At 35.4% G+C, this 17,631-nt stretch overlaps 1 protein-coding gene across 1 annotated transcript in view; it reads left to right on the top strand.

Annotated features, from left to right (window-relative positions):
• Positions 1 to 17,631, top strand: part of SLCO4C1 (solute carrier organic anion transporter family member 4C1) — a 29,663-nt gene that overhangs the window by 3,994 nt on the left and 8,038 nt on the right. Inside the window, exons 2-9 of the mRNA XM_050328389.1 lie at positions 1,215 to 1,478; positions 5,267 to 5,461; positions 8,114 to 8,210; positions 9,130 to 9,251; positions 10,230 to 10,345; positions 10,642 to 10,786; positions 12,684 to 12,879; positions 17,082 to 17,238. Coding sequence (XP_050184346.1) covers positions 1,215 to 1,478; positions 5,267 to 5,461; positions 8,114 to 8,210; positions 9,130 to 9,251; positions 10,230 to 10,345; positions 10,642 to 10,786; positions 12,684 to 12,879; positions 17,082 to 17,238 — 1,292 coding nt within the window. The remainder of the gene's footprint in view (positions 1 to 1,214; positions 1,479 to 5,266; positions 5,462 to 8,113; positions 8,211 to 9,129; positions 9,252 to 10,229; positions 10,346 to 10,641; positions 10,787 to 12,683; positions 12,880 to 17,081; positions 17,239 to 17,631) is intronic.

Here is a 17,631-nt window from a genome sequence, read left to right as displayed (position 1 = left end):
ACACTAAGGAGACGTTGAAGTTTTGCCTCAATAGTTGTGCTTCTGGATGGTGCAATGCTTGTTGAAAAGTATCTTAACTCTATTGCTGTCACCAGTCCTTCTGTTCTGGTTGTAGAATGACAATAGAGAATCATGTTTGAATTTTAGAAAGGGCAAGAATAACTGTAGGGCCTGTTTTATGAGACAGGCTCGTAGTCATCTCTGAGGTTACGTAACTCAAACTTAATTGCAACTGTGACTCCAAGACTTCCTAACTTTTTTCTCAGGTATATATTTTATTATGGACATAGTTTAATTAGACTGTGATGAAGTTGCCTAACACTGTTAAGCAGTACTGCTATTAATCTCTCTTGTAATATAATCCCGTTTTGTTAAAAGCAAAATGCTGTAAGTTTAACTACCTGGTGTTTCACATGGAAACAGAATCTGAAGCAGGATGGGAGATTTGAGTTAGTGCCTACAGACAGTGGGTTTGTAAAAAAGAACGTGCATTGGCAATTGCAGCTTTCTGGCTTCTACTTTTGAATACTTTTTATTTTTTTGTGGTTCGTTTGTGCTTCAGTAGGGTAGCTTGTGCAATGCCTTTTTTTTTCTGGGTCATTCCATACTTTTGCTTCTGGGAACCATAAGATTAAGAGGACAAACTTTTTTTTTTTTCTCAGTTAATCATCTCAGTTGCTCTGGAACAGTTTTGAAGTATTTTTAAATAGCTTTTTTTCAATTATAGAGGAAGCATGTTCTATTCAAAAGCCTTCTTATATCTTCCCTTGTGGTGGCAGGAGGAAATTTATGGGTTTTGACAATATTTTGAAAGCTATGTTCTAAACTTACTTCAGTCATAGCTTGTATTCTAGTGCAAGCCATAACCTTGACTAATTTCTTTTTAACTTGTACAGTATCTTATGATACTATAATGCATTCTGTTTGCAGTCTGTGCTTCAAACAGGATCTGGAACCTTAATACATGAAAAGAGTTTGAGGCATGGTATATGGCTTAATGCTTGAGTATCCACAGGGGAATGAAATTGAATAGGTCCTGTGCAGTTTTGCTGGCTTAAGCTGGCACTGTATTGATCTACTATATACCTAGATTTTAAAACTGAGAAATAACTTAGAATGGAGCTTTCTAAATATATTAATTTTAACCTTGCAATGCTGTTAAATTAACACATCTTTGACTAATTATCTCTTTTTTTTTTTTTTTATTTTTGTAGGTATTGTGGTAAATGGCCTGGTTAACATTAGTATTTCAACAATTGAGAAGCGTTATGAGTTGAACAGTTCCCTGACTGGCTTGATCTCTGCAAGCTATGACATTTCTTTTTGCATGTTGTCGCTGTTTGTATCTTTCTTTGGAGAAAGAGGGCACAAACCACGATGGCTTGCTTTCTCAGCATTTATGCTAGGACTGGGCTCCCTTGTATTTTGCCTACCACACTTTAGTGTTGGAAAATACCATTATGGAGCTAAACCTGAAGGTAAGCTTATCTTTATTACACACAGACACAAAAAGAATCTCTGTAGTGACTTGGTGCAACTCCTTATTTGGTACAAAGTAATTAATCTCTTAAAATCCTAAAATAGAGTACTATCTGTGACACTAAAAATAATGATTCTGTGAAATCTGTAAGTTCAAAAACTTACAGAACTCTGCACAGTGAACTTTGTTGAACAGAAGTGATCTGAGTGTTAATACCAGTTCTTGTTCATTAGCAACATTTGAATAAAATGCCTTTTTTTTTACTTGCACTGGTATTTGCAATTAAAATTCACTTTAAAGAAAAGTATCTGGCATCTATTTGTGAATTGGAATCAAGTTAGATCAGTGATGTAGAATAAGTATCAAAGTAAAGCTTTGACTGTAGTCAAAAAAGTTAGACTTGCCATCTTGTTGAAAGGTGACTACTTCTTGCAGTTCTTTGGGGTTTTGAACCATTAAAGGCATCTTGATTTGTTCATTAACAAGTTTCTTTAAGTTCTTTTAAAAGATGTTGATTAAGACTTGTGGATTTATTTGAAATGGAGATAAGAGGCAGTACTGTACTGAACAAAGCAGTATTTAAATCATGGGAGTAGTGAAATCTCAATTCTTACGTAACTTTTCTCATAAAAGAAGACTTCAGTGCAGTGTGGTTAGTGCAGTATGGTTTATATTCCAATTCAGTGGCACACCTGTAACTAATACAGAAATGTTCAGATATGTTTAAAGCAGGATGACTTAATTGTTATTGCAATGTTCAATCAGATTTACGCTTCCAATGACTAAGCATACTAGAGTGCTCACTTAAAAAAATCAGTAGCTGTTAAGCAACCTGATGAAAGGTTTTGATTCTCAAATTAATTTCTTTAGTGTTGATCATGTCATACACTTGTATGAGCTGTCCAGACATTAGTTAAACAAGTTTGGTAAGCTGTTTTCCCCTATCTAATAAATGAGGATCTGAAATGGAAATTAATTGAACTTTTAACTGAACAAGTCCAAAAGAAAACAGTCTTTAGTGTTTGAGGACTGTGAGCAGATCATTTTTTGCTGCCTTTTAACAGAGGAGCAATGGGTTACTTGCTCCTGGCTCTGTTACAGTCCCATTTCTCTATAATTTTGGTTTCAGTATTGTACTTCCTCCTTCAGTGTAGTATGGAAGGGATCTGAATTTGATATATAAGTTTCAACCTAATTGCAGGGTTTTTTTTTAAATTAAAACAAGATACTTTTTTAATTGAAGCAAGAGAAAAGACCAACTATCATAACTGATCTCTTTCCTTTCAAAAAACTGTAGTTGAAATCTCAAAGAATATGTTACTGTTTGATCAAACATTCCCATTGAATATGGATGTACATGTTGATGCCTTATTAGGGAGATGTTCTACATGGACTTTCAAAAATTCCCCACCACTTCTAGATTTCCAAAGGAATGTGTCTCCACCATGGCATTGCCAGCTGACAACATTCCTGCTGTTTTGACTGTTGTAATGCAGGTGCCTATGTTGTGACTGTGGTGAGAGATTTAAGAACTTAAGCTACTTAAACAAAACACTATCAAAGATAAATGACTAAGTGTAGGGAATGCACTGTGACAGAGTCAACATAAACTATCTTCAGGTGCTGTGCAATGGCGTCCTTTAACTGTCAAGTACAGGATCATGGGATGTCTGGTTTAGCTAGTTCTAATGGTGATGAAGCATCTTAACTACACAATTGGTTGTGGAATTTATTAGCACCACACCCCCAAAACCTTCTGTTTTGATTGTTTGTTTGAATGAGTACTTAAAAAAAAATAAAGTTTCTATAAAACTTTTATTTGATGCTTTGTATTAAAATCTACTACCTAATTTATTTCTGAACAGCTCTTTTTAATGATTGCTTACTTGATTTTGTATGTTTATCTACTATATGCCACTACAGTGAGTTTTTACCTGCAGGATAATTTCAAGTACAGTTCAATGCAATTTTTAATTTGACTGTCAGGTTAATAAACAGATCTTGTCTAGAATACAAAATATATATAACCTACAGTATAAGGCTTACAGACTTTGTGAAACTTAGTGTTTTACCTTGAGATATTACTTTACTTATACTCTGAGTATATACATATCCTACTCTACAAAACTCTTTGATGTTTATTTATCCTAATACTACTTTCTAGAAGTAATTTCATATTGAATAAGTTGTTAATGAATGGTCACCCTATTATTAAAACTTTTTAGCCACAGCAAACATTTATTTTCTAATCCCCAGAAAGTTTCAGACTCCGATGTGTAGCCTAGGTAGCAGGTGACCAGCTGTTTGTTCTGATAACTTTTCCAGGTTGCGGAGTCGCCGGTGCCTCAGGTGGCACCGATATGTGCAGTCAGGGGCTCCACCTGGTGGTGTGTCTGTAGCGGAATCAACCGACTTTGATTAATCAGAGACGGCAGAGGGGACTGTGAAAACTGCAGGTGCTATAAGCAGTACACCTTTAAACTTCTACCTAGGATTTCATTTTAAAAATTTAAATGTGTTTCAGTATGTCTCCCATAGCAAATGTGAAAACTGTTTTTTCGCTTGACACTACGAAGATAATTTTATTGTGGAGACAGTCAAACACTGGGACAGATTACCTGGGATTCTTCTTAAGTGAAAAGGAAGAAAAACTTTGACTCCTCCTCTTGATGTTTGTTATCCCTTATGTTGTCCTGTTTCTGTGCAACAGCACTGTATCACCTGTTGTGAGCTACAGGGAATAATGATAAAGCCTGTGCATGTATTTATAACAGCAGTGTAGACAGTTTGTTTAAATACCTGCTGTGTGGCAAGGACTTCCTTGTACTTCATTTTGTGAGCCCAGAGTGTGAATTGAAGTTGCTCTTTCTTTGCTTAAGTAAACAATGTTTTCAAATGTAAGAGGACCTGAGGAAGAAAAAAAGATATAATAATTTTGTGGTGAAGTAGTGTGAATGAATCAGTCTGCTTGTTGGATCGGAAGGATGTTTTCATATGTCTGTTCAGTGTGGCTTATTCCCACAAAACTGATGAGTTTATCTTCTTTCTTACAGTTTTATGCTCTTCCGTGGGAAAAAAGAAACATGCTTCTCTTTTATCTTGTCACTTGGCACTCTTACTGAAAGTGCAGTGATAGTAAGGGGAAGAAGAGAACACATACTCCCTGTCATCAGTTCCTCTTTTCCCTTCTCTCCTTGTAGTACCAAACATTACAGGAGCAGAGGCAACCTTACGCTGCTGCACCACTGCTTTCCTCTTTGTGTGCACAAGTACAGAGGCTTTACCTTAACTGCCTGTTCTGGAGAGGTGGCAGTGTGTGTGCTCTATGAGAAATAGTGGTGTAGGTTTTCAACGTGGGTTTTCTTTTTTCCTAGGGAAACATTTCTTGAAAGAGTGAATGAGAAGGGAGGACTGTTTTTGCTAGTGACTGACTGCACTTTCTAGCAGTCCAACTTCCCTAGGTTGTTCAGGCTGCTCTGTCAATTTTTTTCCCCGTAAATCTGCTCAATAATGCTTTCAACAAGCCAAAGCATTTTAATAAGGCTATTTTATTTATCTTACCTTCCTGGTGAGGAAACGAGAACCAAGCCAAGACAGTATTTCTTTTGGGGGATATAAACCTTGGCACTGTCAGATGGGATACCTTAAAAGGTGTGAAAATTGAAGTAAGAGCCTGACATAACAGCACTTCTTTTGTAGTTTAGCTTTCAGTACAGGTTTTTCTTCAGCTGGACTGTGATGAGCTGGGTATCAGATTTGTAAAGTCTTGTTGTCTCTGTTTTTCAGACACATGTCAAGCTCCAGAAGCCATGTCTGCTAATGTAACATGTAATGCGAGCACAAAGTCTTCACATCATAAGTATATGTATGTCTTCATTCTGGGACAGCTGCTGCTGGGAGTTGGAGGAACTCCGCTGTATACTTTGGGAACAGCTTTTATTGATGATAGTGTCCCAAAACACAAGTCTTCCCTTTATATAGGTAACTTTTAAACTGTTTATGACATTGCTTGGATTGATCCTAAATGAAATGCCCTCCAAATGCTTTTATGAGTTACTCTAAAAACGTTGTAATTGTTTACTTATATATATAAAGTGTTTCTAAATCAGTTGCTGCGCAATTTAGATATTAGTCTGCTCAAAGTATCAAGTCTTTTCAAATTTTATTTTGTAGAGCATGATAAAGTTACTTTGAGCACCTCTCCTGTTATTTTTTGATGCCTATAACTGAAAATGGTTGTGGTTAATGTAGCCTGTCTGTTAACAACAGAATAGGCTGTAGCAAAAACTTGCTTTTTAGTGTCACAGGTGTTGAAAAATACTGCATATCAGTTAGGTCAGTAACTAGATCGTACTGCACCTTGAACAATTTTATTTACTTAACTTCTGTTAGTAAGCTGTCCATCAGTGCAGAGACACTGCTGTGCACTGTGTGATCAATGCAGTCCTTTAGACATGTACAAATCTGGCACTTCAGGACATGCTGGAAGTATCTTTCCTTCATTCAAGGCACTGGTATTGCTTTACTGGGGCTGTTTAAAAGCTAAGGAACATTTAATTCTTAGCAATAGTTTTTAACTTTTTTCAGTCATCATTCTCTGGATTATGTGCATTTTTACTACCAAGTTCACTGTAGTCTAAGTATGTTTTCTATGGGTTTAAAGGTATTTGTTTCCCCCATTTTGTGTGTAAACTGATAGAAGCATTGTAGCTATAGTGGTAACTTCCAGGATGAATTCAAGGCACCTCAGATTCCTGAACTGGTTTCCAGACTAGATTTTATAGGGCAAAATTGAAATCATCAACCATTTGCGTACAATTCTTTCACATTTATTCCTGGCAAGCCACTTCATTTGATGCCAACAAATACAATAGTTGCATATGATAAATCTAAAATAATAAAACCAAAATTTTTGCTGCTATTATACTTTTTCTTTATTTCCTTCCTCCCATCCCTGCCCTTGAAACCAGTGAAATAAATAGAGCAGAATTAGGGCTGTCTACATGGTTGGGGGATTAAGAACTGATCTGAAAACTCAGGAGAGTTATGTCAGTGTTCATACTTAAAAAAGACCAATACAATAAACTAATGTATGTACAATCTTCAGGCATCTGTTGAGTTAGGAAGAGCAGTGTATTCTGCCTAATATAATAAAGCTGGAATGCAAGTGAGTGTGCAGGTAGCTACCTTAAGCCTTAATTCTTTTTCTTGCTTTTATGCAGTGCATTAAGGTTTTAAAGTATGTTGTGTTGCCTTGCCTAATGCAATGAGGCTTATACAAGGCAGCAAAAAACAAAGAAACCCCTAAAACTTTCTGTAAATAGCTGATAGCATCTTTGACTATAGGCTTGCAACTCAAAGTTGGTAGTTTCTTTTTCTTCTAAACTGGGTGCATTTTCACACAGACTGTTCTGCTCTTGCTGAACTGGAACATCAACAACTAAAGCCACTGAAAAGTTAAACAATTCCAAATGGTATTTAAACTGAGTGATGTGTAGGAGGAAATAGGCATCTTTTAAGCTTGGTTTGAAATTCTGTAGGATAAATGTGAACTTAACTCAGAAAGTTTTGATGGGCATGTCAGTATTTCCAAAATACAAAAAAAACTGGGGTTGTTTACTCAGTATTTATTTTGACTTGAACGTCACCTTTTGCATTGCTTTTCCCTCTTGCACCCTTCTCGCCTTCCTGTTTCCCCCATCATTTCCTCTTGCTGTCTAACTAGAGTGTAAGTACTCAGGATCCAGACACTTGGGAAACATCAGAAATCCAGATTCTTCAACCTGGGGAAACAGCATAGAATATCAGCAGTAAGAATGCATGTTTACTAATTATTTCAGATCTGTTTCTGTTAGTTGCAAGCCTTAATCCGCAGAGTGCTCCTGATAGCAGTGAGTCCTAAACTGCCACGGAAATCTGGAGGAGACTGATATTGAAAAAGTCTTGTACTTTTTAGCAGGGTATTGTTACACCTACTATTTTGCAGGTTGGGGTTTGTTTTTGTTTGGTGGCTTGATTTTTTTTTTTTTTTTTTTTTGATGATGTGTCTGGATTTTGTTGCTGTGTGTTGCTGTTGTTGTTGGTATTTGTGTGTTGATTTGTTTGTTTGGTTTGGTTTTTTTGGTACTGTCAGGAGCTGTCAAGAGCCTTGGCTTTGTGTTTTAAGGCAGATATTACTCCAGTCAGACATTTCAATGGAACCCTGTCTTTTGGTCTTGAAAGATATAAAAATACTTAAGACTGAAAAATATAAATAACTAGACTCTTCAAGATTTTGGTCTTGTACTGTTAACATCCGGTGCCCCTACTTTCACTTAAACCTTTTCCCCAGCTAGCTTTTGAATGTGGGCACAAAAGGTAGGTGCAAATGGCAGTCTAGTAGTGCTTAAAGATGAAGTCAATGAGATGTTTTTTTGCTGAACCTCTGAGTTGCAGCTTTTAAAGAGAGCTGCAAGTTTACTTGTTGAGGCACAAGTATAAATTTTTGTCTTCTACATGCTGCAGTAGAAGTAATGAGATTAAAAAGAACAGGTTGAATTACAGAAATTTGATCTGAAGTTGATTAAAAAATTTTATTAAAAGAAAGCTTTAAAAAAAGAAGTTATGGCAGACTCAATGTATTTTCTCTTCTAGGAATTGCCTATGCCATGTCACTTCTGGGTCCTGCTATTGGATATGTTGCAGGAGGGCAACTGCTTAATGTTTATATTGATATCCAGATCCCAGAAAGGCAAGATACAACTTAGTTTATTGCTTTCTATTTTCTTTTTCTAATAATTTGTATTGAAATCTTCAGCTTTTCTCCCTGTGAGGAGAAAGTTGGTTTTTTTTTGAGAAAATACTGCATTTGCAAGAGTTTCATTAACTTGTAAGGAAGATACACTCATAAAGGCTTCAAGTAAGTGGATTACTTCCCACAGTGGGAAGTGTAATTCCATTATGCTTGCAAGTTTCTTCATTGTGCAAATATTTAGTTCTAGCTTTTTAGACAGTAGCTATTTTAAACCGAGTAACAAAAAATGCTTTGTCTTCTGTTTAGTTGCTCGTTTAGAGTTAAACTGCAGCTATTGATTTCTTGTGAAAAAGTTTCCCTGAGTTGCAATATGGTGGGTAGGATGCTGCTGCTTAATTCCTGGAGAAGAGCTTGTGAGAAAAATCTAACAGTTGAGTAATAGCCTACTATTAAAAAAATGCTACAAATTGTACTACTGTCCAAGCCAACAACTTCATTTAAGTTTTTATTTCCTGTGTTTTAGGGCCTTCAGATCAATGCACTGGCATTTTGAACTTGAGAGTTGGCTTTGGCATAACTTGTTGATTATGAAGATTCTTTCAAAACCCAGGTTTTTTAGTATCTTAATAATGCTTCAGGATCTTGAAGTCAGAGCCAAAGAATAGACTCTAAATCAAAATGACATTTACTAATGAGATGAAAGCTATATTTGGTAGAATGCAATATTTTTATAATAGACCCTGTGAATGTGCAAAATAGCAAAAAAATTTAATACATGTAGAAAACAAGAAAATAGTGATATTAAAAGGCTTTCTGTTAAATCAGTTTTAAGAATAAGTATTCCAGCTCATGACATCTGAAATTGCTGATTGAAATTCAGAATGATAAACTTGCTTCTTCTGAATTGTTTTTCCAGTACAAAGGTGGATCAAGATGACCCACGTTGGCTTGGAGCATGGTGGATAGGATTTCTTGCATGCTTTTTTGCAATTTGGCTTCTTATAATACCTTTTTCAATGTTTCCAAAGCACCTACCAGGTAAAGGTTTAGCAATACTGTTTTAGTTTGGAAGAGCAATTAGTTTATATTTATAGGTTGTAGACTACTGGACTGGATGTTTCCTCTTTGATTCTATTTCTTGGTTAACTGTCTTTGGCTAAAATCTGCTAAATACTTTTTTTTTCACCCTAATATGTAGCCTTTAAAATAAGACAAATGGACTAGAAGGAGGATCTTGTGTGTGGTGTCCCTGCCCATGGCCAGGGGGTTGGAACTAGATGAGCTTTGAGGTCCCCTTGAACCCAAACCATTCCAGGATTCCATGGTTCTTTTCTAGTAGAACTGGAAACAGGTACCTGAATGTGGAAACTGATGGTCAAATTTTGGAAGATGCTTCCATCTAAGCACCCAGAACTACATTTAAAGCCGCTGTGTTACCCACCAAAAATAATGTGGAAACTCTATTGACTTAACTCATGCACTGTTGTCTTTTACTCTGATTTTTTTATGAGTTTGGATGGAACAATAAAGCATGAATCAAAATATCCCTGAGCAGTCTTCTAGAGAGATACTTAGAATATAATCTCTGTTCAGGTAAATAGTATCTAGGAGTCCCTTAGAAGAGCATCCAAAGGAACTTAGTATACTAATATTGAAAGAGAAATAAGGAAGGAAAAGAAACAATGAAGTAGGGACCTGGGAAGAATGTGAGGATGATTAAAAAAAAAAAATTGGGTGGGCTTCAGCATACTCTGATGATTTTAGGATCTTACTGATAATATCTTATTGCAGCCAAGATATTCCAATGGAAGCATGATGCTTTCAACAAAATTTTCCTTTTAATTTATTGTTGATCTTTTTATAAATCTCTACCAGTAAAACATTTTAGAAGACGTAAAATATCTGAACTGCTTTTTCCAAGTAAAGAAAACATGATTTTTTTCTGCCTTTTTGACATTAAGTCTATGAGCACAGGTATTCAATGTTTTCACTGTCAATAAATATGACTTTTTGTAGGAACAGCAAAAATACAGGCTGAAAAAATTTCTGAAACTCATGATGATGGAAGTGAAGCCCTGGTTCAGATAAAGAATATTGGAAAAAATTTTAAAGACTTTCCTATATCTCTTCTGGTAAGAATAATCTGAAATTTGCTAAAACTGGTATATTCTGAGGAATGAAATTCTTCTCATATATTCTATAGATCTTTAAAAAGGTAATTGCTTCTTTATTGTGTTGTGACAGACATCTCTAATGCTACTGATAATTCAATGGATATTAATTTTGTTAATACTTGAGGTTGTTAAAGCAGAAAAGCATATTACTGAAGTTCCACTTAGACTATCTACTTTAAAATATAGTGACTTCTACTTTAGTTGGTACCAAAATCAAATGATTTCCAGAGCATTATGATAATTTCTCTCCATAGATACTGTTGAGGAATCCAGTGCTTATGTGTCTAATAATAGCCAGTTCTTCAGAAGCTTTAGTTACCACTGGATTTGCCACATTTCTACCAAAGTTTATAGAAAATCAGTTTGGGAAGACGTCAAGTTTTTCAGCAACTCTTGGAGGTAATGTGGCATTTTATTTATAAGTCTTAGATATATTGTATTGAACACGTCATTAACATGGTGGAAGATTATATGGGTATCATGTTTGCCTGAGATATTTATAAATGTAATTACATGGAATGCAATTTTCACATCAGAAACAATATTTTTGTTATTGTTGCCTGCTTTGTGAAAACTTAAGTTTTAACTTGTAGGTTAATAAGTATTAACTTATACTTACTTCATCAGGGGTGCAAACCTACTTGTCTGTAGGTTTTTTGAAGGCTGTCAAATCTCATATTGGAAGTAGAATGAGAAATTTGTGTGCTGATGAGACTGTAGTTTATTCCTTTCTTATGCTTGGTGAAAAACATTTAATTTTCCTTACTTAAAATCAGCTGATGTAGCATTAGCATCTTAGTCCCACTAAAGCAATCAAGATAAAGGGCAGTTGGAAAAAAGCCAGTGCTTACTGCAAGTAAGGAGTTGACTTGCCCTTCTTTTTTCAATTCTGCAATAATGTTACAGTGAGGTAGTTTACAATAAAATGACTAATCAGGATATGTCCTAAAACAACTGTGTAACAGTTTCTGTAATTGGCTTGCTGTCACTTATTCCTATTATCTGATATGCAAAAGTAATAGGTAGAATTCTATGAAAAGTTGAGTTTTAGAGAAACAGAAAAATTGGGTGGAAGAGCTGCACTCAGTATGGTCACATGATGAACTCTGACACAATGACTTCCGAAGAACAGTAACCAGATCAAGGCAGAAATGTCCATAATGGCCCACAGATGCTTGCAGTATGGCAGACTCAGTGTTTCTAGAACACGTCTTGCCAAGCTGTAGAGTGCTGCAATATAAGGATAAGGTAGAGCTGCTCATTCTCCAACAAAAATATGTTTGGGAGAGACTTTGACTGACTGACTTACTGCTCTGAAAAATACTAGATATAGTACTGTCACTTTGATTTGAAGCTAGGAATAGTATCATTGAATTTTACATAGAAATAGATTGGAATATATGCTCCTTTGTTAAACAATAACCAGGAGTGAAGCAGAAAACTGAGTGTTGCTTTTTATGTCATAGACCTTGTTTGAATGTCTTTGAGTTGAAAATATTGATAGTGCTTATTGATGATGATGATTAAATGCATAGCTTTAAAGAAATGGCTACACTAATGTTGAAAGCTGTCTGTACCTGAACTGAGCTAGCTAGCCTGTTACCAATGACCATGAAAACTATTAAAACTACCTTTGATTGGGATTGATTGTGACCTCTGCAGTTCTGCCACAGTTCTGTCTTGGGTCAGTGCAACTTATACTGAGTTCTATGTTGTTTTGTAGATTAGCGATGTAGAAATGCTCAGTTATTTATCTGGAGTACTAATAGAGTGAAGAGGATAAATCATTGTGGACAATTTGGCCTCAAACAGCAAAATTGACTCACTGACCTAGATTTTTTAAAATCTTTGAGTAGATGCCTCATTGCATTTTGTGCTGTCTCTTGTATGATAGTAGTTATGTTCTTTTGCTAACAAGTTTATTACACATGTATGACAAAGAACATGGGCATGTGAAAAAAGACGCTGAAGCAATGAAAGGGCATTTTGTATTTTCATGAAGTGAAAAGGCCTACTGGTGTTCAGAGATTCCTGCCCAATATGTAGTACTACTAAGTCATCTAGTTTGACTGTGCTGAAGTCAGGTTTTGGACAGCTTTAAAGTATGCTGTCAATGTAAGCCCTGGAAAAGCTAAAGGTCATGTAAGGGTAGAATAAATCAGATTCTGGTAGTATAGTTTGACAGTGACATCATGTGGACTGCATTTTACAGGTAACTGTTTTGATTTTTTTTTCTTCTTATAAAATTGCACTCTTAATTGCCTCATAATTATATCTTTGTCTTGTTTTCCTCTAGGGCTTGTGTTAGTTCCAGCAGCAGTACTAGGCCAAGTCATAAGTGGCGTCTTGGTTTCCAAGTGCAAAATGAATTTGAGAAGCATAATCAAGTTCATGATAAGCACTTGTTCAGTGGCCCTGCTATTAAACACAGTGTTTTTATTTGCCAAATGCAGGAATGAACCTTTCGCAGGTGTCTCTGAAACATATAATGGGTAAATATGTTTTAATGCACTATTTGGTTTGGTGTTAATGTTTAAAATAAAAAGTTTACATTTTAGAATACAAATCCTATTAAAATGTCATATTTTGCTTCTATGTATGAATCTGAAGTGTTTTATGGAACTCTAGAAAGGTTTGTTTTGGCATCTTCACGTAATAGGTTATAAGAGAAGGTGTGGATACCTTGCCTGCAAAATGTTCTGAGCAGTCAAGCCCTGCTTGTCGCAAATTTCAGCTTCTGTAACCATTTTAGGTGTGATAAGCTCACAATATTGACTACAGCTAATTTTGTATTGCTGTAGAAGTAGGGTATTTTGTATCTTGTTTCATTTACTAAACTCTGGATAATCTGAGCAGTTTGTTCCTGGAAGGAGTTGTCAATTTTTTGAAAGTGTGTGGAAGTGCACTGCAATTTACATTGATTGCAAGATGTTCACTAAGAGAGCAAAGACATTATTGTAGCATGAGGTTCTAGGACACTTGGCCTCCTTGTACAAAGGAGACTTTCTTTTTTTTTTTTTTTCCCCCCTGGTCTAGTGGCTGATAGAGGTAGAAACTTAATGCAAAGAGGGAATAGCTCAGTGACGAAGTTTAAGAAGAACAAAATTGGTGGAGTAACATGTTTAACTGAAACACGGTTGAAAATATTTTTGGCTAACATATATACAAAAGAATTCTCTAAACTTGATACGCTTTCCCTTAAACAAAATTCTCCTTCCTAATGAGAATGTAGTCTATCACTCATTTTTAGATATTTGTAGTAAGAAATTCTAGGATAAATTCTTCTTGTTGCTGTGAACAAAGCTTACTCTGGAAACCAGTAGAGCACTGAAGGAAGAGAAGTTATAAGAGTAAAAGCAAGATGAAACAAAATTAAAAAGAAATGTTTGCAAGGATAAACTTTCTTTAAAGACCAAATATTTAGGTCCATACTTGGAAAAATCAATAAGTGAATGTGATAAAAGCACCACTGTAGACACCATATTGTAGAAAATGCCCAATCATGCTTTATTAAAGAAATAAGTGAAAGATCATAATGTTTCAGTTCTTATAGTTCTAAATAGTACAACCCTCTGTAGCACAGGCATTGTGTAAAAGCAGGAGGGAGGCAGTTGGCTGTTCCAAAACTCTGCTCTCAAGTGGTTGGTTACTCTGTCATTAATTAACGGAGCCAGAGGCAACTCCAGCTGTTTGAGGGTCTGCCAAAGAGCCAGATGGTACTCTGCAAAATAACTCTACGAGGCTGATACCTAGGGGCTGGTAGCTACCATTTGAAAAAATCATAGTAATGAGCTGAATAACTTACCTATACCTTTGTATTGTTTTCTCCAAGCCCCCCATTTTAGACAAGGGTAAGGTGCCATTATCTTTTACAAAAGCATAATCTGAGAGTTCTCCTCCACTGCAAAAAAACCATTCAAACCTAAATAGGGTGGGCAAGAGGTGTATTGTGCTTTACTGACACAATAGCATGAAGTGCACCATGAAAATGCATAAGATGGGCTTAGGAGAATCACTTTTGTAGCCTCTAATGCACATGTGGTAGAAAGTGGTAGAAAGTAGAAATGTAATGTCGTGATACATATTAATTATTGACGTATTTCCTTTTCCAGAAGGTATGCAAAATGAATAAACAAAGTTTCATGCATTGGTGACTGAAAGAAAAAGAAACTTGTCACTCATTCAGATTTGGTCTTTACAATGTGCTGTAAAAATTGACAGTATATTTAAAGGCCAGAGTTGAAATCTGATGCATAAAATATGGCTGTGCTTCAGTGTCAGAAAAATTTCTGGCAGAAAGATGACTTGAACAATTCAGGACTGTGAAAAACAGAATTCAGACTCTGGTTTTAGAAAGCTTATAGTTACATACTGAGCAAAAGAATCTGTATTCATCAATTGAATAGTGAAGAGGTGGTCTAGAAAATAGTACATGAAGTTATTTATATTTTTATACCAGCTTGTGTGATAATGAGCAGCTGACAAAAGATACAGCTGAACTAATTTTCATCTAAAGTTAAATACAGTTAACTTGTATTTAAGTTTTGCATCACTTTTTCAGTTATGTATATTAACTCTTGCTGAAGGCTGGTTATCTGCAGCAATTTGGAGTTAACCAGTCCTGGAATAACTTTCTTCTCTCGGTATCCATTATAAAAAATGGTTTAGTTTTAGTTAATTCAATGTTAAATGTTGAACTATACTTCATGGGACATGTGACCTGCATCAGAATAGTTAGTGGTGCTAATACAGTGCCAGTTCTGAAACTGTTTTCCGTGAGGGATTTAGCAACTAAAATATGCAGTGGTAGCTTAAAAAAATTTTTGGAAGTATAGCCAAGTGTCTGACTCCTGCTTATGCTACTAAATAAATGCTTCTGAAAGAATAAATTATGAAACTGCTCTGAGGGCTGACTTGGAAACTTAATCAGATTCATTTTTGTGGAGAATTTAAAGACATCCTTCATCGCAAGCATTCTCTTTCTATTGAAAAATAGCATGGAGAAGTGAGGAAAGCTTTTGTAGGCTTAGTTCTAGAACCATACCAGCACAGGTTCACTTTTAAGTACATGTGTTAGTGAAAATAGTATATATTTTGTAGTAACACTGTTCATCGCTAAATTAGGCTATCAGCAGAACTAGCGTAGTTTATTTTGTCTTAACAAGCACTTCAAAAGAATTGTTTTTGCCAAATTTGGTTGCCCAATATTTCATTGAAAACTTAAAAGAAGAGAAATGCAATGACTATTTCTACAGTTCTGTTCATTTCCACGTGTCTCTGGGATTCCTTGTTTTTCTGTGAAAGACACCCAACCTACAGAGTTTTAAAAGAGCCTTAATGTCCTCATCGGCTAGGCTTTAGAAAAGCAGAGGTATCTTTTTTCAGTGTTTTTCTCTGACCATGCATACCTAAATGTTCAGTCCCTCTTTGAAGGGCAGGGAAAAGAGACATTGTCCGTACACTTAATTGATTGAATCTTTCTAGGCTTTGCTTGCCTCACAGGCTAACAAGGCAAGGCACTGCATGAACAAATTTGTAATTAGTGAGTTTGCTTATGATGCACCCTAGTTCATTCTTCATACATAGAAGTATCAAAGTTATTTTGCTTAGGCTTAAAGCACTAATGTAATTTAGAAGGATGTCACTGTACTACAACCAAATGGATTCTATATATAGTTATGATATCCCTAATATTCCATTTGCAGTTTGAATTCATATAAGTTTTCAGCTTTATTCCTGGATAAATTATTTCTTTTGCTAGTATTTTTATGGTCTTAAATTCTTATGGAGAAACCTGGTTTTAGGTGATTAATGTGGAACTTTAATTTTACAGTACAATATTTAGTTTAGGTGACTAAACTCTGAAGCTGTTAAACTTCTTATAAATGAACTGCTATTAGAAAATCAAAGGGTATTTTTGTTTCCAGTTACACCGCAAGGCAATCCTCACACATCCCAAACTGATTTTTCTTACTAATAATATAGTGGGACTGCTTGAAATACAACTAGACTATAGCCTCTTCTGGAAGTAAATGCCTAAAATGAGAGTAGATATAGTAAGCAAGAGTTTAGTGTAACTCTGTTATTCCTTAGTTATTCCCCAAACAACCAGAAAAAAATGTTTAAGGTCTTCAGGGTGTGATAAGACTTTCTGTATCACTGGACTCTGCATTTAGCATGTGCAGTTGTCTTGGTGCTTGTGCAATTCAGATGTCTGCATAACAGTGTTAAAAATAGTAAAAATGCAGTGGGTTTGCAACTGGACTTGAATCAAAAACAGGGAGAAACTTTGGAATATGATCAGTAGAATAACACTAAATAGTGTTATTAATATTGTATTTTTTTCTTAAAATTGTAAATTGAAGAAATTCAAATACCAAAGTGTGTGAGAGTGAGAAGATGGTATAAGAATTGCGCCGATGGGCAGAATTTTGTGATATGTTTTGTGAATGAAAAATAGAGGGATAATCTATAAAGGAATAATAGCAAAAAAACAACTAGGGGCACAATAAGTGGAAATTCCCTGTAGAGATGTAGCTACTATGAAAATAACTTCATTTAAAATAATCAAGTGCATCAATAACCTGACTTGAATACTTTGAGATTTATTATGCTGTAAATCCTGCAGTACTTATTTACATATCCTCTGTTTTTCAATTACTTTATTAAAAGCCTGTTAACTTCTACCTTTCAGAACAGGCACACTGCATAACCTAACAGCACCATGCAACGCTAACTGTGGATGTTTGCGCTCTATGTACTACCCCGTGTGTGGCAGGGATCGAGTTCAATACTTTTCTCCGTGTTTTGCAGGATGCAAATCATATCTTGTTGATAGCAACATGACAAAGGTACTTTATGCAATGAATATAACTGACATGATCTATTCTGTTCTGGTTTCCTGCAAAATGGATTGTATTTCAAAAATATCCTTCCCTTACTATGACAGGAAATTGCAGTATTTGTGAATCTAGGTGATAGTCACTACAAGAAAAGCTGTTGTGTTTTGGTGTTTTTTTTGTTTTTGTTTTTTTTTTTAACTTACAGTATTCATTTCACTTGAATTTTTATGTGCTGCATTCCAATACGCTCTGACCAGGTGCTCTTAGACATTCCACCTGTAGAGGTTTAATGTTTAATACTAATTTACTTACTTGATGGCAGTTGATGTTACATGGGATTTATGATTTAGCAGAGTGATGCAAAATATGCTAAAAACACAACACAAATGTCAGTTACCTTTA

The sequence above is a fragment of the Myiozetetes cayanensis genome, unplaced genomic scaffold, assembly GCF_022539395.1.
Source record: "Myiozetetes cayanensis isolate MyiCay16 unplaced genomic scaffold, myiCay2020 scf4, whole genome shotgun sequence".
Taxonomy (NCBI): domain Eukaryota; kingdom Metazoa; phylum Chordata; class Aves; order Passeriformes; family Tyrannidae; genus Myiozetetes; species Myiozetetes cayanensis.
The sequence above is the reverse complement of the archived record's forward strand: the minus strand, read 5'-3'. Positions and strand labels throughout refer to the sequence as shown.